The 15,523-nt window shown below is 47.8% G+C and overlaps 2 protein-coding genes across 3 annotated transcripts; one reads left to right on the top strand and one right to left on the bottom strand.

Annotated features, from left to right (window-relative positions):
* The first annotated feature begins 899 nt into the window (after nucleotides 1–899).
* Nucleotides 900–9,446, top strand: LOC310897726 (uncharacterized protein). 2 transcript variants are annotated; one of them, XM_083831616.1, is made up of 4 exons: nucleotides 900–930; nucleotides 3,361–3,513; nucleotides 4,756–5,689; nucleotides 6,337–9,446. In XM_083831616.1, the coding sequence occupies exons 1-3, from the start codon at nucleotides 901–903 to the stop codon at nucleotides 4,921–4,923; spliced, it is 351 nt and encodes a 116-aa protein (XP_083687742.1). In that variant the 5' UTR covers nucleotide 900; the 3' UTR covers nucleotides 4,924–5,689; nucleotides 6,337–9,446. The 2 variants fall into 2 exon arrangements, 1 of the variants encoding a protein (XP_083687742.1); XR_014582505.1 differs by lacking the exon at nucleotides 900–930 and having other exon boundaries at nucleotides 2,989–5,369; nucleotides 5,463–5,689.
* Nucleotides 9,447–9,560: 114 nt separating this feature from the next.
* On the bottom strand, nucleotides 9,561–15,069 carry LOC310897724 (sulfotransferase 6B1-like). The gene is made up of 7 exons (XM_083831614.1): nucleotides 14,785–15,069; nucleotides 13,552–13,697; nucleotides 13,011–13,100; nucleotides 12,182–12,308; nucleotides 11,658–11,752; nucleotides 11,112–11,268; nucleotides 9,561–9,887 (listed from the first exon to the last, which is right to left on the bottom strand). Exons 1-7 carry the CDS (start codon nucleotides 14,984–14,986, stop codon nucleotides 9,757–9,759), a joined length of 948 nt encoding a protein of 315 aa, XP_083687740.1. The 5' UTR covers nucleotides 14,987–15,069; the 3' UTR covers nucleotides 9,561–9,756.
* Nucleotides 15,070–15,523: the final 454 nt, after the last annotated feature.

Genomic DNA, 15,523 nt, shown 5'->3' with positions numbered 1-15,523 from the left:
ACGTGTCTGTGATAAGATTTTTGCTCAAAGCATGACAATTCAGAAAGCACTGTAGGCATTGAGAAGTTGTTTTAACTCACACTGTTTCCAAAAATATGTGGTTTTAACCTAGATGAGCCTGATGTACACTCAGAGCCTGCCGTCTCTAAGTCGCCATCAAACGAAGAAGAAGCTGTCCAGCATAGTAGCAAAAGCTCTGGGAGCAAGGTATGTGAAAACAAGGGCTTTAAATTAGCATCTTAATTTTTGGCGTATATTATGCACTAGTGTAAAATAAAACTTTTCTGTGAATAATGCCAAATTCAGAGTTGTGTAGATGAAAACTACTTTAGAGTCTGAAGTCAAGCTGGTGACAGTTTTCTTCTGGTTTTATAAAATGCTTGCCATTAGATCCTCTTTTGAGTTGACTGGCTTAAGTTTTATCAATGTGTATTCCTTGACTTTGAACAGGACACAAAAAGAACAGTGGAGCCAAAGTCTGACTTGCTCGTTTTCTCCCCGAGCCTTGGAATTCATCAGACATCCAAAAGTGCTTCTGAGGAAATGTTTCAGCGAGAACGTGAGCAATGGCTGCGTTTGCAAGAAAAACTCTATCTTGACATCTCTGAGATGCAAGAAAGCAACAAGAGCTTGTCTCAGCAGCTGAGCAAAGCTGAAGGAAAAGCTAGTAGGCTTGAGAAGGAAGTTGAGCGATTGAAAGAAATGCTCCAGGAGATGACATTGTTTTTAAAAACAACAAAACAAATATTACATCAGGTCAGGAAGCAAGCAAAGCAATGTCATGCTCTATGCCCTCAGAAAGCTCAAGTGAAAAAAGAGGCTGCAGAGAAGGAAGTTCTGCAGGAACAACTGGCCCAGCTCCAAAGCAAAAACCTTTCACTCTGTCAGCAGCTGGAAAACATGCAGAACGAGGCCATCCAAGAAAGAATGGTGAGTGATGTCTTAAAATACAAGACTGACAAAGTAGGAAAAAAAAGGTGAACATGGACAAAGAATAGCATAAAGGGGAGCAGCTCACAAAGTCATTTGATATTTGAGAATTTAGCAGGTATAAGCTACCTGTGTGGGAGGCCATCACTTGGGTTGGCTCTGTATTCTTCCATTTCTGCTGTTATTCCAGAAGGGTTTGGCAAGCAGCATATCCTTGCTATAAACTCACAGAATCACAGAATCATTTAGGTTGGAAGAGATCACCTAGTCCAAGATCACCTAGTCCAACCTCTGACCTAACACTACCAAGTCCTCCACTAAGCCATATCCCTAAGCTCTACATCTAAACATCTTTTAAATACCTCCAGGGATGGTGACTCAACCACTTCCCTGGGCAGCCCATTCCAATGCCTAACAACCCTTTCGGTTAAGAACTTTTTCCTAATATACAACTATGTCAGGAAGCCATCTTCCATGCTCTCCAGGAACCTCCTAGACTACTTCTTCTGAGCTGTTTTGTATTTCCAGGATATGTCTGGGAAGTTAAAGTCCCCCATGAGAACAAGTGCTGGTAATTGCACAACTTCTGCCAGCTGCTTGTAGAACGCCTCATCTGTCTCCTCATCCTGGTTTGGCGGTCTATAGCAGACCCCCACCAGGATGCTTGCCTTGTTGGCCTTCCCACCAATCCTAACCCATAGGGACTCAACTTCATCATTCCCAGCCTTGAGTTCCATGACATCAAAACACTGTCAAATATAGAGAGCCACACCACCACCCCTTCTGTGCTGCCTGTCCCTTCTGAAGAGCCTATAGCCAGACATTGCAGCACTCCAGTCATGAGAGTGGTCCCACCATATTTCAGTGATGGCAACCAAGTCATAGCCTGCCTGCTGCACGATGGCTTCCAGCTCCTCCTGTTTGTTGCCCATGCTGCGTGCATTAGTGCAGATGCACTTCAGTTGGGCCATTGCCTTCTCCCCCAACCCTGACATTGTTCCCCCAGGCTCATCTCTAATGAGCCTCATTTCATCCCCGTCCCCCTTCTTACCTAGTTTAAAGCCCTCTCAATGAGCCCTGCCAGCTCCTGGGCTAGGATCCATTTTTCCCTTAGAGGCAGGTGGGACCCATCTGCAGCTATCAGGCCGGATACTGACTAAAGTGCCCCGTGGTCCAAAAAAAAAAAAAAAAGATGTGTTGGCACCAACCTCTGAGCCATGTCTTTATCAGGTGGGCTTTACGGGTCCTCTCTGTACCCCTCCCTGCCACTGTAGGGATGGAGGAAAACACCACCTGTACTCCCGCTCCATCTACTAATCGTCCCAGTCCCCTAAAGTCCCGTTTGATAGCCTTCAGGCTTCTCTCAGCAATTTCATCACTGCCAGCCTGGACTATCAAAAGAGGATAGTAGTCAGAGGGGTGAACCAGGTTAGGAAGCTTTCTGGCAATGCCCCAGGGAGGCAGCAGACTTCCCTACGGGTAGGGTCAGGATGACATATAGGGCCCTCTGTTCCCCTGAGAAGGGAGTTACCTACAATGATTACCCTCCTTTCTTAAGAAAGAGGCAGTCTTGAGGTGTGGAGTCGACTTCCTCACCCTAGGCAACGTCTTGGGTGGACTTTCATCCAACCACATCCTCACCCACCAGTCTCTCAAGCTCCAAGGCCTCAAACCTGTTGTGTAAGGGCACCTGGGAAGGCAGGGCCAGTAGGGAGGGAGGTTGCCTGCAATGCCGAGCAGGGACCTGTTTCCATTCCTCTTCATCTCCTAGGTCCCCTCCCTCTGCCCGACAGCAACAGGGCAGGGGGTCCACCACTCTTTGGGGTGTCTCACCCCGGTGCCTTTCCTTAAGGCCTTGCAGGGAGTTGCTCCACCAGTCTATCTCCCGCTCACACTCCCTGATAGCCCTTAACCTCTCCACCTCCTCGAGCTCTGCCACCAGGCTGACCAGGCCATCCACCTCCTCCCACCTCACACACACACGGTGTCTCAGCCACCCTCGGATGGCAGCAACAGGCTCAGGTACTCCGTGCATCCAGAGACCTGAACTGCCGCATTTTTGAGCAGGCACTCAGTCTGGGTCACCACAGACTTTCTAGAAAGAGCTTTCTGCCTAGTGCAGACCATGGCTGGTTTAGCTATAGGTAGACAGCTGGTAGACAAGCTATTCTCCCGAGTGGGGAGGGTTGCTCTGCTCAGCCCTGTCTGAGCGTGCCCTGCCCTGACTGACGTGCCACACCCTGTTTGGCCGTCCTGGTCGCCAGTCGCCTCGGTGAGGATGAGGATCAGGTGATTCTCCTCTACAGTTTTATTTCACTTTGTAATTCACTTAGAAAACTGAACTAGGTATAGGAACTAGTAAGTAAAAGTAAAATACAGCCTTTAGCTTCTTACATTTTTCTTCACACTCTTCTAACATTGTTTCTCTAGAGAGCAGTCAGACAGCTGCAAGAAAAACTTGATGATGCTTGCAAAAAGCATTGGGAGGCAGAAACGTCGGTGCACGTTTCTGCAAACATATGCCGTTACCTGAAGGAAGAAAATTCGAAATTGCAAGAGGACTTGGACAAGGCTAATGCTAAGGTATACACCATCTGTGAACAGGTTATTAGAGATGAAGCTGTTCTTTTCTTCCAAATACTGCAAGAGAAGAAATAATCTGAGAATAAATACAGGACAGATTTGTCTGAAGATGTTAAAAGTTCCATTGTCATTAATACTTGTTTTCCACTACAGCAAGCTTTTATCTGAAACATCAACAAAGCCAACTGGTTTCAGTCACAAGTAGGAGGCGTATTGTGCTTCCACAGCAGAGTGGAAGCACTTACTCAGGCCCTAGAGTAGTGTTCCAGTGATCTCCTTTCTCTTCTTGCCTCTTCCCCTTTTGCCTTGCAAAACACATGGCTTTTCAGGGAACTCATTCTGAGGCTTAGGGACAAGGCTGTGGGTCAGGAGGAGCATCTGGAGGAGTAAGAACAAAGCAGCTTGTGCTCCTTCAAGACTCGCTGTTGTTCCAATGATCTCACCCGCTGGCTGTTCTGTGATATTGCAAGGCACGCTCTCCACAACGTCTCTGGGCTTGCTTTATTTGCAAGTTATTTCTCCTCTCAATCTCGGCACAAAGATGAGGTCTTGTTCTCTGTTAGTGGTGTTCTTGAGAAACAGAAGTAACCTTTTGTGTCCTGTAGCCTGGTAAGGCATGGGTTGCCATCCCTTTAGGTAAGGATGACACAAGGCCTTGAGCCTCTTGTGTTTTCTCCCCACACTGGAAGGACATTAGCACAGGCGTGTGTGGGTGAAAATGATAGGGGCAGAACAAGGATGCAATGAAAGCACTGTCAGAGAACAGGACCACTCCTTTTGTCAGCTGCCCGCTGGTGCCACTGTAATTCAGGAGGAAAATAGCAGCTCCTGCTGTCTTCCTCTCCTAGAAACAATTTTAACTCAAGAGATGTATAACATACAAACCACTTGCGCTGTGGTTAGGACACAACCTGTCACCTGCCTTTCCCTCTAGGCATCTCCAGGGACATTTGTGGTGAGATCATTGTGTTTCACAGGCATGGAAGTTGTATAATGATGTAGAAGGAATTGAGTGCCTTTTCCATGAGGCCTTTCTAGAAAGAAAGTAAGGATGGAGACTGGAGCACTCTTGTCAACAAGGGTTTGAAAGTTGTGCTTACTTTAGATGTCTTTTCCTTGGCTGAAATACAACCTGGGTGGATTTCAGCTCTGACTGCCATTAATACATCTGTCCGAGTTTCCCATAATGTAGAGATTTTAGAGCCCTCTGATTAAGGAAGATTGTTTTTCTACTGCATACAGGGGCGTGATCTTTCTGCGCAGCTGGAAGTGGAACACGAACAGTTGCTGCAGCTTGAAATGGAAAAACAGAAGCTGCAAGAGCTGGTGGCTTCCCTCAAGCTTCGCTTAGAGGCGTGTAGGGTGGATAATAGAACACAGTCTCACAGACAGAGTGAAGAAAGAATCTGACAAGAAATGAGACAGAAGCAAGAACTCTATCTCCTTTTTCAGGTAAATTTATGTACTGTTTGGATCTGTATCAACATTGCATTCATTTGTTGTTGGGGTCATTGCTGTTAGGTATTTTATTTTAGGTGGCTAGTTCTCATTGGTAATGCAGTAACTTTGGCTTCCCTATAGGGAAGCTGGAGAGCTGAAAATAGGTGTATGAAAGTGCCTCTGGGTGTGTCGCGTGATCTGTGTGCATGAGAAATATGCAGCCTTTTCCTCACTCCCTTCCATACAGAGCTGGGAAAGTCTGTTCTTACTAGTTTTCATGTAAAAATAGGAGGAAGAGCAGGTTTTTTTCTGAAGTAAAAATAAAGGAAAAATGTTTAGTTGTTTCTGACTTGACTGTTGTTGGTCAGGAGGAGGCATGGTTCCTTCACTGAGTGGAGCTGTCTTGTTTCCGTTGGGTATGTGAACTGGCTGTGTGGCGTGGACGTGTCGGGGTGGCAATGTCGTTCTCTTCCTGGTTCTTGAAGTTGCTTTATCTGTTTCACATGCAGGCAGCCTCTCAAGCCAAATTAGAGCAAATCAGCAGCCAAGACATGGCTGTTAGAAAGTATCAGGAACAGCAAACTGCAGCTCTGGAATCAGAATTGGAGAGAATACAAAGCTTGCAGCAGGAGACCGCGCTGCAACTAGCATATGCACAAGCAGAAATAGACAGGTCAAACACACAGTATTTGGTGGGGCAGGATATTAGAAGATGCATCACAAATAATTTAAACAGGTGAGTACAAAAATTTTGTTTGTTTGTTCATTTTTGTTTCAATCTTAAACTATACGGTACTTCTCCTTTCTTCACCGCTATTCCATCCAACATCCCTGTTTTGGATCCAGTCCGCATGGTGGATGCACGTCCAGGACAGAATGCCTCTCACAAGAATACCCTTTGATCCCTCCCACTATTGAGGACTGTTTTCATTTCCCTGTACTGACTTTGAAGTTAGAGAAAGAATCACGCATTTCTGGAGTAACTCAAAAATTAGTTAGATTTCATTTAAGAACTGTAATCTTCTCCTCTTCCCACACCTCTAGAAGAAAAGAAGAGTTTCATTTCTGATGTTCGTATCCTCAAACTATAGACATAGATACTTGAGAAGGCCCAGAAAATAGAACATGAGCCCATGAGGCAGAAATAATCCCCTTAGCTTCCACTTTCACAGTGCATCTTCAGGTTGAGTTTTCCCTAGGAGGAGGGAAATAGCACTGAGTTTTTACTGCCTTCTGGGAAATTTGTTTCCTTTGTTTCCCTTTAGTTGGCTTCACATCTCTTCAGATCTTTGCACTCTCCTGTCACACTACATAGTTTTCCACTGATTTCTTAGACTTGCTCTGCTGTAGAACTAACATCAGATCCCATTTTTTCTCTTCCAGTCACCAGTGAGAATGAACTCGGATCTGCTGGGACTTCTCAGATAACTCCTGGCAGATCTTTAAAAGTAAACCAAGTCCAGGTTGCCCCTTTCAACACAACAGACTTATACCCCAATGATTTGAACAAAAACATTTTAAACTGAAAAAAGCTCTCATGACTGTTTGTGATTTTTTTTTTTTAACCCAGCCTGCCCTGTTTTCCCATTCCTGTGCCTTCCTGAGCAACAGCAGTGTATGTCTCTTCAAGGTTTAGTGGCTGGGGAAAGCTAAGGCCTTGGAAAGCTCCTGTCCTCTTCCTCCACACTGAGGGCTGGATACAGATAGGAGAGCTCTGAGGTTCCACATAGTTGTCAGAAGGACAAGACACCCTATGGGATGCAGGGTTCCCGCCTGCTTTTGAGGGCTCAGGGCACTTCCCATCTCTCCTGAGCCAGGTCCCTCTGAATCCCCTCTGGTTGGTGAGATGTCCCTTCAAGGGGTGTGGGGCACACTCCTGGAGGACCAGGAGACCATGACTGATGCTAGTGTCATTTGCCTCCAGCACCAGTGCAGAGAGGCAGATGAAGACGCAATATCCCCCAAAATCCTGAGAGAGTTCCAGGCCATGCTGAGCCTGCGAGGGGCCTGGTGTGGGCAAAAGGAGACTTGCTGGAAGCTGTGCAACACCTTCTGCCTGAGAAAGCTCCAGGACGAATTGCTGAGGACGCGGGGACATTTTTCACTGCTCTGAACGTTCCCCCGACACATTGTGCTCAGTGGCACACCAACTTCCTGGCAGCTGAGGCTGGTCCATGCTGCAGGGACGATAGGTCCATCTGGTGGCTGGGGCAACACGCTGTGTTGGGAGGCTGGACATTGACTGCCAGGGCCCTGGGGGGCTGTGAAGGCTCCTGGGACTCACCTGGCAGCGCCGCTCCTTGCCTCCAACTTGGCTGCAGAGGTGCCATCAAGGCAGCTGGCTCCAGCCGTTCAGAGCCGGCTGCAGTGCCCTTGCTTATGGGTGAGAGTGCAAAACGAGAAGGTTTTGTGGCCACATGGTCACAGGCTGCTCCCCACAGCCCTGCTCGGCCCCGTGCACTGCTGGGGATGTTCCTGTGCAGTTCCCTAGTGTGCAGCAGCTGTCAGGCTTAGCCCCATTGCCATGGGCCTCCGCAAGGCTGTTCTCCCAGGGCTTCCTTCTCAGGGCTTCTCAAACCTAGGTGCTGTGGGCTCTTGCAGCCATCGCAGCTCTGGGGATGCTGACAGGCCCATGGGGACTCTCCTCACCCACACAGTGCCATGGGCCAGGCCCTCACCCCGCCACCTGCTGCCAGGCTGGGGGCAGATCTGTAGAAAGCCCAGGCCCGGCCCTTGGGGAGGGTCCCTGGGGGCTCTCCCTGGCACTAGGGCAGCGTGGCCCTGCCCAGGCTGCTGCACCCTGCAGAGGGGTCTTGGCCCCAGCCTCGGGTGGAAGGGTTGGAACGTTTTCAATGGATACAGGCCTGACTGGGGGCCTGCCCTGCTCAGAGGGCTTGGGCAACTCCACAGCATCCCTCCTGAGCTTCCTCTTCTCCAGGCTGAACAGTCCCAGCTCTCACAGCCTCTCCGGGCAAGAGAGGTGCTCCTTCAGCATCTTGGTGTCTCTGCCTTGGACTCCTTCAGTCTCTGTGTCTCTCTTGTGCTGGGGGGCCCAGAACTGGACACTGCGCTCCAGGTGCGGCCTGCCCAGTGCTGCCTAGAAGAGAAAGTTCACCTCTTTTGGCCTGCTGGCAACAGAAAGGTTCATGAGCATCCCAAATCACACTCTGAGTGTCCAGTAACCTCAGAGAGACACGGTGTGGGTGTCCAGACACCTTCCTTTATGCCTCCAGGGACAATATGGAGTCCTCCAACCATGCGTCCTGTCTGCCTGCAGGGCCTGTCTCAGGGCAGGCAGGGAGTGGCTCCATGAGTCTTCCTCCCTCCCTCCCTCCTTCCACCAAACTGCCACACCGCACCCGGTCGCTGATCCTGGCTGCTCACGCTCCTCAGGGGCTGCCTTTGGACACGTGGGGGAGGCCGCTGCTGCCCCTTTCAACACAGCACAGTTATACCACAATGCTTTGAATAAAAATTTTTAAACTGAAACAAGCACTCATGACAGTTTGTGAAAATTGTTTACCTCAGTGTTTTTCCCCTCCTCACAGCCCTAAGGATCTTTAAGTTCACCATTTTTTGGTCGCTGCAGGCAAGCCAGCTTTTGACCTTCACATTCCCAATAAGCCCTTCCTTGTTCCTGAGAAAGAGGCTCAGTGGAGCCCTTCTCCTTGTCTCCTGTATCACTTGGATGAAGAAGTTATTATCAGTGCATTCCAGGAGCCTCATGGATTGCTTATGCCCTGTTATGCTGTCCCTCCTACATCAGTTGCAAATGTTTCTTCAAAGTAATCGCTTTGCTGTACCAGGAATGCAAATATAGAGTTACCATTCAGGGCTGCAGCTCTCCCTTCTTTTCAAAGCTTCCCTTAGGCACCTGCTTCCTTCCTAACTCCACATCAAACAACTTCAGTCTGTTCACCATTCATAACCTAACGCAGTCAGCCTCAGTGAACTAAAGGGGATGTCATAGTTTTGTGGAACCTCCATGTCAAAGGATTTACATTGCCCAGAGAGGTCTGTCAGGCAGGGTTATGTGATGAAGGGATGGTAAGGGATAAGAAAGAAATGGATTTCCAGGATCAGCCCCTGTCTGTAAGGGAAGTCTGAGTGAGAAAAAGTAGGTAACTCCTGACATGCTGAGCAGCAAGGGCAGGGATGTTGCTGATCAGCAAAGGATTTCGGTCCTCCCAGGAACTTCAGCATGAAGCCAGCCAAGGTGTATGAGAGAGCTTGTGGCATTCAAGACCCAAGAAGGCGTAGAGCCTGTACCACACAGGATCACCTCTTGGGCCTCTGCTTATGGCCACAACCTGATGGCGTTGGACTGTCTTCCTGCATACAACTCTCAACATAGACACACTTCCAGTAGCACCATGCGCTCTCTATCTACACAGACATTTGTGGGTTCAGACCCACACCACAAATGCATGTCAAGCCCACTGTCTCCCAGGAGGAAGGTCCCTGTGGAGGCCCCTCTCCCTTACCACTGAGCACTGCAGAAGTCTCCCTCACAGTCTCAGGCCGTGAGGCAGCCACAACGACACCACCAGACTGGTGCTATGGCACCCATGCACCATCTCTCTCCTGGAAGGATGTCAGGCACTCACTGAAGGAATGCACTCATTTTATTTGTTTGCATTAAGCAACAGCCAGGCCGCAGGCACAGCACAAGCCTAAGAATTACAGACCAAATGTTTAGAGGTGCCAGGCCGATCTCTGAGGGTTTCCTCTCTTTACTCATGGTGACCAGCCACCGTTGGAGAATCACCTTTGGGGAAGAACTTGCTGCTCTTCTGCTCATTTTCAGGCCTTGCAGTACACGTCGTATTTAATCTTTGCTGCCAGCTTTGTTCTCCCTATGGAGTCTTCAAATTTTCGGTCCATTTCTTCATTCTGAGCTTTAGAGAAGAGGTCTCTCCAGCTCCCAACAATGCCTGTGTACAACAAGAAGTAACAAGGACTGAAGGTGACTATTCCTGAGAGAGGATGACACAACAGTGATGCAGACTCACTGCACACTGAGGAAAGAAGCATCTGATTTATGCCCCTAAGAGGTCTAATTGTCTAGGAGAGGCAAGGTAGCAATGATAAGAAATAAAGTCTGGAGCCAGGCCACAGAGAGGATTGGTGCTGGACTGCCTGCATGCCTTCCCTCCCAAGAGGGCATTTCCAAGGTGGTTTCATGCAGAGTTTACACTGAAAAGAGATGAACCTGTTTTTGTCACAAAGGAATATTCATTTGTGAATGCCTCCTTCTGAAAAGGCAAGTTATATGGGGAAATGGTGTGGGTGGTGGAGAGGAGATCAGTTAAATCCTTCTTCCTCCAAGGGGTTGGAATGGGAAGGGGCTAAAGCAAGCCCACACCCACAGCAGTCAGAAATCAGAGACTCCTGAGCACTGGGGAGCAACTGGGCTACAAGAGCCTGGGCCCTGGCCCCAGGTCTGTAAGTGATAATCCCTGGGACCACTATTGGCACGCCTGTTGAGAGAGACCATGTTGAGACTATTTCTCATCTCTCAGTGAGGACATAATAATGTGATGCCCAGGAGGCCAACAGAGCACTGAGTATGATGTTCCTGAGACCCTTGTCCCATTAGCACACCTTCTCCAAAAGAGAATTTGTATGAAGTGACACGTGCAGTCAGAAAAGTCAAAAAGCCTACTTGAAATTCAACTCCAAAGACAGAAACAGTCAGGTGGACCTTTCTCCACGTCACACCAACCCACTGTTCTTCCCCTCCAGATCAACCATCAGCCTCATCGCACAACTCCTGGGCAAAGGTCACACCAGCAGCCATCCATAAAGACAAACCGTCCAGCCCAAGCAGATTTAGTGCATAGTTGTTGGTATAATCTACGTAATTGTTAGCCTCCACCTCTACACCTCACTTGCCTAATTGACCAGTGTTGCCACAAGGAAAGAGAGCAACATGGAAGCAACGGCTGAGGACCATGGATAGCTGAGGCACTCCAGTATGCTACTCACAAACAGCCCCAAAATCTTGCCAATGGCAGAAGCTTTTTGTACAGGATGCTACAGGAGACACCTCACCCACACCTGCCCTTCACAACAAGCCCAGCAAGCTCATGGCTAAGTGACAAGGGCCACTCAGAAGACAACTTCAGAAGGCAGATTTTTCATTTGCAAAAACTTACCCTTACGGAAGAGGATGTCCCCAAATTTACCATGGGTTTCCTTGGATTTCTCTTTCATGGCATGGAAACTGGTCTTCTTGGCAATTCTGTGAAAATCTTCCTCATCCAGGGAGAACCCAAAGAAGGCAGCAATCTTCTTCATTCCCAGTACTGGGTTCTGGCCAAAGGAACATAGCACAGAGGTGAAGTCAAAAGACTTGGCACCATGGCTAGGTTACAAAGCCAGCACCCAGTGATGTCACCAAGGAATTCTAAGGTCTCTCACAGAGGGGGAACCTATACATGGCGGCCTCAGGTTCAAGGCCTTTTCTTCTCCCCAGAAGCAACTGAGTGAGATGAGACTCCCTCCACAAATAGACAAGCCTACCCTCCTCCTAAGCGCCCATGGGCAAACCCAGGAGCAAAAGAGAGTAGCTCAGGAAAGCATGCTCTTCTAAAGGGACAGACAGGCTTGACCCAACAGTTTCTACTTCCCCATAGCCCCCACACATATCAGGACAGTTGCACAGTGCACCCATCAAGGAAGAACTGGCTGAGGTACCACACCTCTTTCAGTTCCTCATAGCTTATCATCATGATCTTCTCATGGTCAATGTATTGGTTCCATTCCACTAACTGGTCAAAGTAGGATCCCCAGGCCACTGCAGACAAAGAAAAGAGCCATAGCTGTGCAGGATATCTATGAAAACAGGCCTCTACCAAATCAGAGGAGTCAGCCCAGACAGCTATCTAAACATGGCACCAGAATGGTGAAGTGGGGACTGGGTAACGTCTGTTCTTTTGGCTGAGGTCAATGAAGGATCCCCCAGTTCTTGGCACTAGGTTGCACTGAACCACCAGCTCTATTACGGGAATAGAAAGATTCAAGCTTTGTCACAATCTCTCCATTCTGAGTTAGAGACAAAAGTAACTCGAATTCTCTGTTACTCCCCTATTCAGCCATAACATGGGCCTGTCTGCTTGTCCCAGGAGTGCCTTGGGAAGATACGTTGGGGCAGGATTCCGAAGCCCAGAATCCTGTATATGCCCCCTGGGTGGAAAGAAATTCCAGAAAACACAGGGCAAAGTACATTTCCCATTCATGAAAGCTGCAAAGTACTCATCCCAGGAGGCAAAGGATGGCAGCACTGGCATGTTGTTATAGAAGTGGTAATAGGAGATGGCCGTGTCTTTGGGGTTCCGAAGTAGCACAAGGACCTGGAGGAGGAATATGCGTGGTTTGGTTGTGATTTAGTGACTGACCAAGACACCATCTTCTCAACATATCACAAGTCCACAAACACCCGCCAGACAATGATATGCCAGTCTAATTCCTTTTATTTAGTAAGAAATCGGAGCCCTGGCAGACCACTTGCTGGCAGCTTCAAGGTGAAAAGAAATACCTTTTCAGTGATGCCCTTGGGACACGGCTGTGAACTAGCACCAATCCAAAATGAGTTCAAGGGCTACAGCCCAGGAGATCCACAAACAGGCCGTGGGTGCACCCATGCTTTTCTCTGAAGCAGTTCTCATTGATGAACATCTTATCCCGATGCCCTACTGGGCTTTTGACAGGTACCCTGGTCTTAGAGGCAAGTCCAAGCCTCTAAGCTTATCCAAACAGGATAACTGCTTGCCATGCTCAGTTTTCTGACACAAAAATCTGGAAGCATCTTTCTGAGATCTTAGGGGCTACAAGCCCACCGAGAGAAACTATTTGAGTCAGCAGAGCTGCTGCTGCTGCTGGGAGAGGATGTTTATCACAACCTCAGCACACAGCACTCTGCCTCGTCACCCTTGGAAATGTGCCTATGCATTGAACAGCACAGGTGAAAGTGCAAAAAGACATCTCACACAGGCAGAGGAAAGCTAGCTTGAGGTGGAAATGCTTTTGCAGTGTGACACAAAGAGAAGACTCACCTTAGCCTTTCCTTGGAGGATGGAGAAGGGCAGGAGATGAGGATGCAGATGGGTTGAAATGATTCTTCGGGAAGGCAGTTTCTTCATCCTCTTTAAGGCAGGTGGGAGAAATAGGACAGAAGTAGCTTATTCAGTGAAGTGAGCCTTTTCAGGAGTCATGGGTAATAGGAAAATGTGAGACCAGACGAGAGGTATCTCTTATCCCTTAGGAAATCCCAGGCACTGGCGGCATAGGCTTCTGCTAGCCTCTGCCACAGAGCACCATTTCACATGAGACGGGTCTGAGGACAGGACACCAACGAGAAAGGTCTTACTGATCCAACCAATTGGCTCCAGGCCTGAAGCCCCCAGGCCTCCAGCACTTACTGGTGTTCTGAGACCCTTGCACTGGGACACCAGGGGTAATAGGACATGCTGTTTGTACTGACCCTAACACTTGTTACTACTCTAAAGTTGTCTGTTGCTCCTGAGATTAGACATTGTCTTTCAACTGTTACTACCTGTAACAAGAGTATTGCCAATATTTTCAAACCCTGCCCACCTCATATATTCCAGGATCTCCAAACTCTAGACGTGGAAACATCTGTAGCTCCTTTTCAGCATCTATTCTCTCTTTCATTTCTTCTTCCGTATATTTAGCATCTGCTGATTCCAGCTCCCTCACCATTTCTTCAAGCCAGTTGGTTCCTGAAATGATAAAGACACCAGTAGAATGTCCACCCTGGGCTGCACATCTCCACCTTTTCCTGTCAGCCTGGCTGAGAGGAGCTTCAGTTTTCAGCCTCTTCCTGGTCAGCAGAGTTTGGTCTCATACCCAGCCCCCAGCTAGGCTTCCATAACTGACTGAAGAAGGGTTCTTCAACCAAACCAAAAGACTGTCAAGCTCTGACGGCATCTTTGCACTATGCTCAGCTGTCTTGGCTTCTGTGACCTGCCACAGCTGGTATGTGAGGCACTGAGCTCAAAGAGCCAACTCTCACTTTTCATATAACCTCTTCTGGGATGTGTAGGTGGACCCTCACACCTCTAAACCATTTCTGCCCATGCACAGCTCTACAGGTTACACTCAAAGTCAATGTAATAAGAATCACCAACTCTTCTTTCTGTATACGACCTGTTAATGTATCTCTCCAAAGCAATTAGAGACAAATGTGAAGGAATCCAAAATGTCCATGTGAAAGGGAGAGGGAACAACTTAAGAGTCCTGGTAGAATTCGTGCCTTTCCCTGCAATTAGATGCATGGGAATTACGTTCTGCAATTCAGTAGCTCTGTGGAAACACCTGTTATTCTGCCCTTGTTAGTAGGAAATAGTCCCTGTATTATCCTAGCAGCAAGTAGAGTAACAACATATTTTCCTGTACTATCAAGACTGTATGTGGCAAGTCAAGGGATGTGATTATTGTGCTTTATCCAACACTGGTGATTTCACCACTTGCACACAGCATGCAGTTCATGCACTGAAGCACAAGAAATTTTGAGAATCTGATGAGGGTCATGCTGAAAGCCCCCGAAATCACTGCGAGCTGGAGCAAATGAAACACATGGAAAGGCTTGGGTTGCTCAGGCTGGGGAAAAAAAAATAAAAGGCACAGAGGAGGAGGAGGAGGTTGGATTAGAAGACCTCCAGAGATGCCTTACAACTTAATTTCATGATCCTATGGAGAATGGTGTCACCAAAAGCTTTTCTCAGGTATTATTGCTTTGTTAAATGAAGGCACACGCTTCTGGATTGTAGCATGGCATATTTGACTATTTACCCAGCGAACACTCACCTGTTTTAGGATAGCCTGCTAGAATCACATCGTCACTCCTGATTTCAAGGGATTTCAGAGCTTCCAAAGTTTCTGGGCTGCTAAATGCAGTAGGGTACAAAATACCTCTGTAAGAAAACAGCATATCTTCTGGGGAAGTCTTTTCATTCTCTGAAAAGCAACTTTCCACTGCTTCAATGACTCTTTCTCTATTTCTGCTCATGCTTGTATGCCTGTGGAATTCTTTTCAAGCAGAGATACAGACTGTCTTTCCACGATGCAAAAGAACTTTATACAGTGCGTTAGGAAATCAGAAAGGGCATTCACTCAGAAACTAAGATACATGTCACTGATTAACTCCATTTGTACCCTGTTATCTCCTTTCGAAACTACAGGACAGGAGACTCACAGTAGTGACATGGAGTCTCTCTGCCATGCCTGATACCAGCAACAGTAGTCTGTTCTCTGCAAAGCATTGCTGTTGGGGCAGCAATTCCAGTTAATACTGCTAGCATTCAAAATATTGCATGAAATCAGGGAGAGACCTATAAGTTTTGTAAAATACTACTTTAAATATTTTTAACTGCTGAGCTACATAGTCCAATTTGCAAACTAGATAACCAGCATAACCATGAGGGCAGTAGATCTCAGCCTACTTTGGTATTGACTTCACTAATGGATGTATATCCAAGGGTCCAACTTTGTTCCAGGTGCCAGTGCTATCTTCAGTCCATTATCGTAAGATTATCACTTCAGGCAA

The sequence above is a fragment of the Anser anser genome (genome assembly GCF_964211835.1).
Source record: "Anser anser genome assembly, chromosome: 3".
NCBI classification, from domain to species: domain Eukaryota; kingdom Metazoa; phylum Chordata; class Aves; order Anseriformes; family Anatidae; genus Anser; species Anser anser.
The sequence above is the reverse complement of the archived record's forward strand: the minus strand, read 5'-3'. Positions and strand labels throughout refer to the sequence as shown.

Excerpts from the sequence above, each read along its gene's own strand:
- LOC310897724 (XM_083831614.1), bottom strand. The coding sequence starts at position 14,986 with ATGAGCAGAAATAGAGAAAGAGTCATTGAAGCAGTGGAAAGTTGCTTT. Across the intron at positions 11,753-12,181 it reads AGCTTTCATGAATGGGAAAT|TGGCCTGGGGATCCTACTTT; the intron begins GTACTTTGCCCT and ends CTTTGTCTGCAG. Across the intron at positions 11,269-11,657 it reads GCTATGAGGAACTGAAAGAG|AACCCAGTACTGGGAATGAA; the intron begins GTGTGGTACCTC and ends TCCTTTGGCCAG.
- LOC310897726 (XM_083831616.1), top strand. The coding sequence starts at position 901 with ATGCAGAACGAGGCCATCCAAGAAAGAATG. Across the intron at positions 931-3,360 it reads AGGCCATCCAAGAAAGAATG|AGAGCAGTCAGACAGCTGCA; the intron begins GTGAGTGATGTC and ends TTGTTTCTCTAG. Across the intron at positions 3,514-4,755 it reads TGGACAAGGCTAATGCTAAG|GGGCGTGATCTTTCTGCGCA; the intron begins GTATACACCATC and ends TACTGCATACAG.